Source organism: Hydra vulgaris, chromosome 08 (assembly GCF_038396675.1).
Source record: "Hydra vulgaris chromosome 08, alternate assembly HydraT2T_AEP".
NCBI classification, from domain to species: Eukaryota; Metazoa; Cnidaria; class Hydrozoa; order Anthoathecata; family Hydridae; genus Hydra; species Hydra vulgaris.
The window spans coordinates 68206263-68215000 of record NC_088927.1 but is presented as its reverse complement, the minus strand read 5'-3'; the positions used below and the strand labels follow the sequence as shown (position 1 = coordinate 68215000).

The window sequence follows — 8738 nt, the reverse complement described above, 5'->3', positions numbered from 1 at the left end:
AAAACTTAAGCTCAAAATATCTCTTTTAAAATAAGATCATGAAATAAAATAAGTAAATTGAAAAGGTCCAAAACTTTTTTTTGTTTTGAAAATGCATATATATATATATATATATATATATATATATATATATATATATATATATATATATATATATATATATATATATATATATATGTAAATTATGTTAGTGTATTTTAGAAATAGAGTGCTCAATGTTCCTAAAGAAAAGAGCAATATTAAATTAGTAAAAAACACTTATCTAACTTTTTTCTTCAACTTAAAGTTTCACCATTGCTGGATCATTAGGAAAAGTTACTAAATCTCAAAAAAAATTTAATTTATAGAAAAAAGTATTTTACAGGAAGTTAAAAACTATTATAAAAAAAATGTAATTACTATATATATATTTTGGTTAACGGTAAGTTACAGAAGGTAATTATTAAATAAATTTCTTTGGAATAGGGATATTTTAATTTGGTCATTTATTTTTATAATTTTTTAAGAGGTATTTATTTTCGTGCCTACATTTAGAAATTAATTCAGATTTTTTATTTAATAAGTTTTCCTGATTTAAATAAGTAATTATTTCAAATTTTTCTTGCAAACTTAGCATACATTTTTTGGAAATGTTAGTATAGGGAGGGGCAGATTTTAGAATAGACCATTGTAAATTAAAATTTTTCTTTTTTTCTTTTAAATCCTAATTATATTTTGACAGCATAGTCTCTTTTGAATATTTTTTGTGTTTAAACGATTGTTTGTGGTTGGCATAACGTTTTTTCCATTCCTCCTCGGTTAAGTTAATATATTGTTTATCAGGGTTATATTGTTTTAGGAAGCAATGCACTTGTAAATTACATTTTTCGAAATGCATTTTCCATTTAGAGGGCAATCTATTTTTTGTTTACAATTACAATATTCAGTGTTTTTTTCTTTTATATGTTCATTTTTATTAATTAACGCGTAGTTGTGGCCTTTTATAATTCTTTCTAAAGTTTTTGCACAACTATAACTTACGTTAATGGTATTTCTGTTAAAAATCTTATGTAATTTATTAGAGGGAGGAAAATGTTTGTCTACTAGTTTTAGAAAAATTTTACCTATATTTGTTGAAACATTTTTGTTGTAAGGAGGGTTGAACCAAATTATGTTTCTATTTCTATTACGCTTTTTTGCAATTTTCTTTTCAAATTTTAGCTCGAATTTTGAAAGCCACTTTTTTTAAGGGCATCTTCATAAAAGCGTTTAGAGGAGTTAAAAATATTTTCATTAGAAGAATTTTTGTTTTGCTTATTGTTAATGAAATTGGAATCTGTTATAGAATTTAAGGGGGATGGCTCGAATTCACATTAATATACAATAATTCGTCATTAGGCTTTTTGTAGGGCTTATGCAACTTGTGTCGCAAATTACAGACCTATTTCAATACTACCATGTTTTTCAAAAATACTAGAACATATTATATACAAAAGATTGTACCATTTCTTAGATATTAATAACATCCTTTATAATAAACAATTCGGATTCAAAAACGGTCACTCCACTGATCAGGCAATTGCCTATCTTGTTCACGATATTTTGAAATCTTTTGATAAAAATAAATATACTTTAGGCGTGTTTATTGATCTCAGTAAGGCTTTTGACACTGTAAATCATAATATTTTATTAACCAAACTAAAAAACTATGGTATTAAACACTCGAACTTTAAATGGTTTAAAAGCTACCTGTCAAATAGACAGCAATACATTTCTCATAATTGCAGTAAAACTAACAATATGAATATAACTTGTGGAGTACCTCAAGGCTCTATATTAGGACCGCTCTTATTTCTTATATATATCAACGACTTAAGTAAATCTTGTAATATATTAGACTCAATCTTGTTTGCAGATGATACTAATCTATTTTATGCTCACAATGACATAAAAATCTTATTTAAAACTGTAAACATAGAACTTCAATATCTTACTAAATGGTTTAGAGCAAACAAATTATCTCTAAATGTAATAAAAACAAAATATAGTTTTTTCCATCGCTATCATGAAAGAGACAAATTTCCATTAAAACTTCCAAATCTTTGTATTAACAATTATAAAATAAAAAGAGAGGTATCATTAAAATTTCTAGGCGTACTCCTGGACGAAAATGTAACTTGGAGATGTCAGATAAAATATATTGAAGGTAAAATATCATGGAACATCGGCATGCTATATAGGGCAAAACCATTTTTAAATCTAAGTTGTTTAAAACTCTTATATTTCTCCTTTATTCATTCCTATCTTAATTACGCTAGCATTGCATGGTGTAGTACCAATAAAAATAAATTGAAAAAACTCTTTAATATGCAAAAACATGCTATCAGAATTATATCCAATAAAAGCTGCTATACACCCTCTCGACCCTTATTTATTAACTTAAATATACTAAATATCTTCCAAATAAATATTTATCATCTCCTAATTTTTATGTTCAAAATTAATAAAAGTATCATTCCAAAAATATTTAACCCGTTATTCAAAATAAAGGAAAACAAATATCTAACTAGATATTCAAATAACAGATATATACAGCCCAAAAGTTATTATGCAGCAACTGACTTTTCAATTTCAATAAGAGGACCAAAGGCATGGAATAAAATACTTTCAACTGAACTTAAAACTCTAACAATGCTTAATGAGTTTAAGACAAAACTAAGACAGCTATTAATAAAGAATGATTTACCACAAAACTATTTCTGAAATTACATTATGATTTATCTATCAAATACATGAAAAGTATATTAATTTTAGAAAAAGACTGAGTTAAATTTATTTATATCCTAATATATATATTTTTATTGTTTTTGTTTTTTGCTAAGCCTATAGCGCTTCTAGCTAATTTTTCACTTTTTTTTTTTTTTTAATAGATGTTTTATTTATTATTTTACCACTTTTGTACATTTGTTTATTTTATAAATTTAACGAAGTTTCTTATTTTAAAATTAAACTTTATATTTACGGAATTTATAAAGGGACTTGGTGATAGGACATATTAGTCTTCTTCTCGCCCCTGCTATATTTATATTTTGTTAGTAAATTACGGAATGTATATTTTTAAACGGCAAAAAAAAAAAAATAAAAAAAATAAATAGGAACTTTCACTACTTTTAAATTTATTTTTATTTCAATTTGGAAGCCAATGTTTTTAAAAACTTTAATAATATCTTTTCTAATTTTATCGAGTTGTGGCCCTGATTTTTTATGCATTATTATTAAACCGTCGTTGCGACGAAGACCTAATTGAATAATTTGGATTATTTTAGCTAGGGTATTTAAAATATATAAACCTACAAATTCGCAAAGTTCTGCTCCGTCGTAACTTCCCATTGTTACATCAAAGCATTCGTGCGTGGTTTTTTTCTTCCACGTTTCCTTATTAAAATAGAGTAAAGTTTATCTGAAGTGCTTAATTATACGGAAAGTGTCCTCAGTAATTTCTAAATGGGATTTTCCAAATTCTTTTGTTTTATCTAAAATTTCTGCTGTGATTGAGGGGTAAAAATCAATAATATCAAGTTGTATAAATGTGCATTCATTTTTATTGTTAATTTTAGAAAACCAATCTATAACATCAGTGGCATTTTTCCACTGATGTAAACCTAATTTTTTCCGAATAGAGTTTTTAATTTTGTCTAGTTTTATTTTACTAACGTGCCCTAGTTCACTTTTTGAAAGTACTAGTAGCCTAAAAGGGAGTTTATTTTAAAAATTTGGTTTGTGATCTTTTAGTGAAACAAACGCTTGCGCTGGTGCAACTGATTCAATTTGCGCATCTAAATTACTTTTTTGCATTGGTTTGAGCTTGTAATTGTATGGCGTTTTCCGAGTTTTTTGGTGCTTTTGTATAATTATTAGAAATATTATCGCACAGTATTTTTTGATGAGTTTCTGGGGTAACTTGGCTAATATTGCTTGTTTTGTCAGCAAAACTAAAATATTAAGGTTCAATTTTATATTATTAATGTCTAGTTTTAATTGTTTTTGGAATTCATTTTTTATGTTTTGAAATTTTATAGTTTTAATTAAGTGTAATAAATCATTTTCAAAATTTTCCAGGTCAGAAACAAATGGTGAGGCGTTTTTTGTTTTGAATCCATAGATTTTATTCTGTTTTTTTTCAATTAAAGGGTTTTTATTTTTTTCAGATTTTAAGAAAAAAAGAGCTTTACGACGAATTCTTTTAATAAAGTGTTCTACTTTGTCTATTAAAGAAATAGTATAACTTTTTCGTCTAGGATCGGGATATTTTTAAGAGAGTAAGTAAAATTGTTAGTTTCCATGTTTAGGTTACGTAAAATACAATTAAAGAGTGATCAACAAGAATAAACTTTGAGTATCTACTTGGAGTAAACTTGGAGTAACAACAAGTATAAACTTCCAGATGATCCAGCAATGGTGAAACATCAAGTTAAAGAAAATAGTTAGATAAGTGTTTTTTACTAATTTATAAATATATATCTATATATATATATATATATATATATATATATATATATATATATATATATATATATATATATATATATATATTTATATATGAAGAGTGCGCGGGAAAAAACGGCAGTGACATTTAAAAATTTTTGAGAAAGTATATATTAATTATTCATAAAAGCTTTTATATAAAGCATAGAGTTAAATTAGAAAAAATTACTTCCTGAATAATTTATCTGAAGTTTACATTTTTAATAAAATATTTGAAACTTTTATTAAAAAAATTATTTTCCTAACTTTATATATGTATATATAAATAGCCCTCGGAATTAAGTTAAATATATTTTATTGTACAAATTAGGCTGTCTTGAATTTTGGAAAATCTTTAATATTATCAATAATAAGGGCTAATTTGTTATTCCACCTTTCTTGCATGGTTCAGATTTGTTACCTCACCTAAAGGCAAAGCTGAATTGTTTGCAAGTAACTTTTTATTAATATCACCTCTTGATTTCACTAGTTGCGTTCTGCCTGATATAGCCGACAAACAGGTTGATTCATAGCTTGACATTCGTCTCACTCCAACTTCCATATCTAAAGTAATTTCCTGCATAGACTCTTTTACAGCTTGTGGTCCGGACAACATACCTGTTATAAACTTGCAGAAGTGATCCTCGGAACTGTTTTTTATACTTTCAAAACAGTTTAACAAGAGCTTATTAGTGTCATGTTTTCCGAAATGCTGGAAAGCAGCATCCACTATTCCTGCTTTTACAAATCCTCTAGAGCAATTTAATTTGTTTAACCATCGTCTTATTAGTCTTCTTCCTGTTATAGGCAAGCTTTTTGAGCCTTAAACTTAAAAATACCTTATCTCTTATCTTGAATGTATTAACTTACTTTCTTATCACTAATATGGTTTTCGATCTTATCGTCCTTCAGCTGATTTGGTAACAGTAATAACCGATAGGTTTTATCGTGAATTTGATAGAAGGGGAGAGGTTAATGTTATCGCTCTCAACATTTCTAAAGCTTTTGACAATGTTTGCTTGTTTTCTTCTTTTAGTGTATCAGGTAACACTTTTAAGATTATTAAATTTTTTCTTTCCAATCGTAGTATAAAAGTTGTCCGCAATGGATACCCCTCCTCTTCATAGATTTTTTTTTCTTTCCATTTTTTAGGTGCTCCCAGAAGTCCTTACGGTCTTGTCACGGAGCACCACCATTTTCAGGGTCCCTTAAGGGCATGCCCTTAAGGATGTTGAAGTTTTTTTAAGGTGAGTAAAGACTCAGAAAGATTAAATCACGAGAAGATGTGGTTGTAAAAGAATTTTAAAAGATTGAATCATGGAAAAAAGTGGTTTCGAGAAAATGTACTAATAACTGTTTGTAGCAGAAGAAAAAAGTATTTGTAAATTATCATTAAAAACATGGATAAAATAACTAGATTTGAGTTTTGTGGTTGTTTAACTTTGTTATAAGACAAGACATATTTTGAGAAAATAATACAAATATTCCAAGTTTTGCATGCATATATGTATATGCAAGTCCATGGAATCATTTTATCTCATAATTCTGAGTCACTTTCTTTTGAAGGCAATTAAAGAGGGTTAGGTACAATCGGCTGAGCAGAGCAGATTGGCTGAGCAGATCATAAATAGTGCGGACGGCAAGGAACAGTATTTTTAATATAAAATAATATTTTTAGTGTCAAGCGTGAGCGTATTATGGCGATACTAGTACTTACAAATGTTTCAACTCATTTAAATTATTATTTTTGTCTTATATCTTCAAGTGTAAGTGTATTATGTAATGGCGATACCAATACTTACAAATATTCTGTCTCATTTAAAAATCGAAGTTATTGCTGAACTTATTACCAAAAGCGACATTAATACAAGGTCAACACTGCTCAACAAGCCGAAGTCAGGAGAAGTGTATGTCGCTCAAGTGAACAATGGGATCGGTCATAAACACCTAAGATATTTTGTAATTAAATAAACTTTAATAAAGCTAATAACGATAAAATAAATAATGATACTTTATACACTTTCTTAAATCGTTTATAAGCAACTCTCAATAAGCCAGGTTTAACTAGGATGTGCTTCTTTACAGACTTACAGATTATCTATATAGCAAATTTGATCATACCTGGATTACTTCAGCATTGTTGCCAACAATGCTGAAGTAATCCAGTGGCATTATACCAACAATGTTGGTATAATGCCACTGGCATTAGTTACTTTATTAGAGAAAATGCATAGCTTGAATCCTCATTCCCACTTTTAATACTTTTTGCCTAGGAGCCGGGGAAAGTGAATGGTCAAAATGTCCAATATAAATTAGCTGCACAATAGCTTTAGCTTTATAGCTATAACGAAGATGCACAATAGCTCTAGATGGTTATTTAAGGACCATGAAATGCGTCTAAAAAGCAATGTTTCAACCACATTTGCATTTAACCAATGTTTTGGTATTGCATATCATATTTACATTTTAAGTTTAGTCTATAGTAATTGGATATTTAAGAAAATGTAAGATGATATAGTAGCATTTTATTTTTTTAATATTAGTTTGGGTGATCAAGGTTTTCAACTCTTGTCCTCCTTTTCCTACACATTATAAAATAAAGATTTTGAATAATTTTTTTCCTTCTCTTTCATCCTTAGGGCTAAGGCTACTCACCTACCTTATTTTATGTAATTATTTGTTCTGTTTGTTTTGAAAAACTTTTTTAATTTCATTTATTAGATGACTGGCGCGCTGATGGATATAGATGGAAACAAACTGGATGCTGTAAAATTCCACGTGGTTCGCCAGTTTATTCAAAGCTCCACTATGCCACAGTGACATCTACTGGAAAATCAACTGTATTTCAGAAGTTTGTTTATAAAGATTTGTGTCAAAAAGATGTTGTTGTTATTCATTATATGGGAAACCATCACCTTGCTGTCCTTATGCCACATGGTAATCTTTTCAAATATTATTTAATAACAGTTCTATCTTATATTTGTTTAAAAGATATTTTTCATAAATTTCTAATATCTAATTAAATTATATTTTATTGCATTTTAGGAAACTCTAAAAAAGCTATTAATTTCCTAACAACAGCTTCATCAGTGCGAAGTGCTATTGTTGAATCAAAGAATTACAAAGAAATGCTTATTGATGTCAAAGATGAGCCCATACAGTTTCAACCTAGAAATCCTAGACAATTCAAGTATATAAGGAGTGTTGAATCAGCAGGAAAAAGACTTGGAATTGATTCTTTTGTTACTCTTCACGAACTAGCTTATATGATGCCTGGATTTGTGTGGACAATCTCTACTTACCCGGACTTGGCTGTATCATTTGGAATACAAAAATCCATAGAACAACTTGTGATGTGTTCTCAAGTATTTCTTTCTTATGATACAACTTTTAATTTAGGGGATTTTTATTTATCTATTTTAGTGGCACAAATGAGTTATTTTGTGGAAAAACCATGTATGCCTATAGCCTTTTTATTACACGATCGAAAATTTGATATAGTCCATAAATTTAGTTTTCAAAACTCTCAAAACGAAACTCCCAATTTTAAATAATGTTGTAATAGTAACAGATGGAGAGAGTGGTCTAAGCAAGGCTATTGAAAAAGCATTACCAAAATGGAATCTTGTAACTTGCTCTAACCATATTTTGTCAGATATTGAGATATGGTTGAAGAAGCATAATGCTGGAAAACAAGAAATAAGTGTATACAAATCTCAAGTCCAGGAACTTTTACAGTGTGAAAGTGAAAGCCAGCTCCAAATGAAGATTGATACATTGAAGCTTTCTTGGAGTGAAGCCTTTGTTGTTTATTTTGAAAACCACTAAAGCGCTCGTATTTCTATAGCTTTTATTGGCTATTTGAGATCTGTTGGATTAATTGAAGGTTTAGTTACAAACAATATATCTGAATCTTTAAACGCTCTAATAAAGAGATTTCAGGAATAGGAGGAGGCACCAGTTGATGCTATGCTTATAGCAATGCACCGTTTACAAACATTTTATCTCACCGAAATTAAACGCAGCTTCTGTGGCTTTGGACCATACACTCTCAATGAAAATACTCACCTGTCTAGTATGTATTTAAATCATGTTTTAAACTTATTTATGATTTTTGTGGTCACTTATTGTTGCTATTTTTGCAGTCGTTTTTCTATCGTGCAATAGCACATTACATTCATCATCATAATCTATACAACATATCAGGTGTGTAATTTTATGTCTTACTTGAGTCG

The 8738-nt window shown here is 28.3% G+C and overlaps 1 protein-coding gene across 1 annotated transcript; it reads left to right on the top strand.

Moving 5' to 3' along the window:
- The first annotated feature begins 6193 nt into the window (after positions 1-6193).
- LOC136084428 (uncharacterized) lies at positions 6194-8503 on the top strand. Its single transcript, XM_065804421.1, has 3 exons — positions 6194-6269; positions 7225-7440; positions 7549-8503. The coding sequence occupies exons 2-3, from the start codon at positions 7404-7406 to the stop codon at positions 8055-8057; spliced, it is 546 nt and encodes a 181-aa protein (XP_065660493.1). The 5' UTR covers positions 6194-6269; positions 7225-7403; the 3' UTR covers positions 8058-8503.
- The last annotated feature ends 235 nt before the right edge of the window (positions 8504-8738 follow it).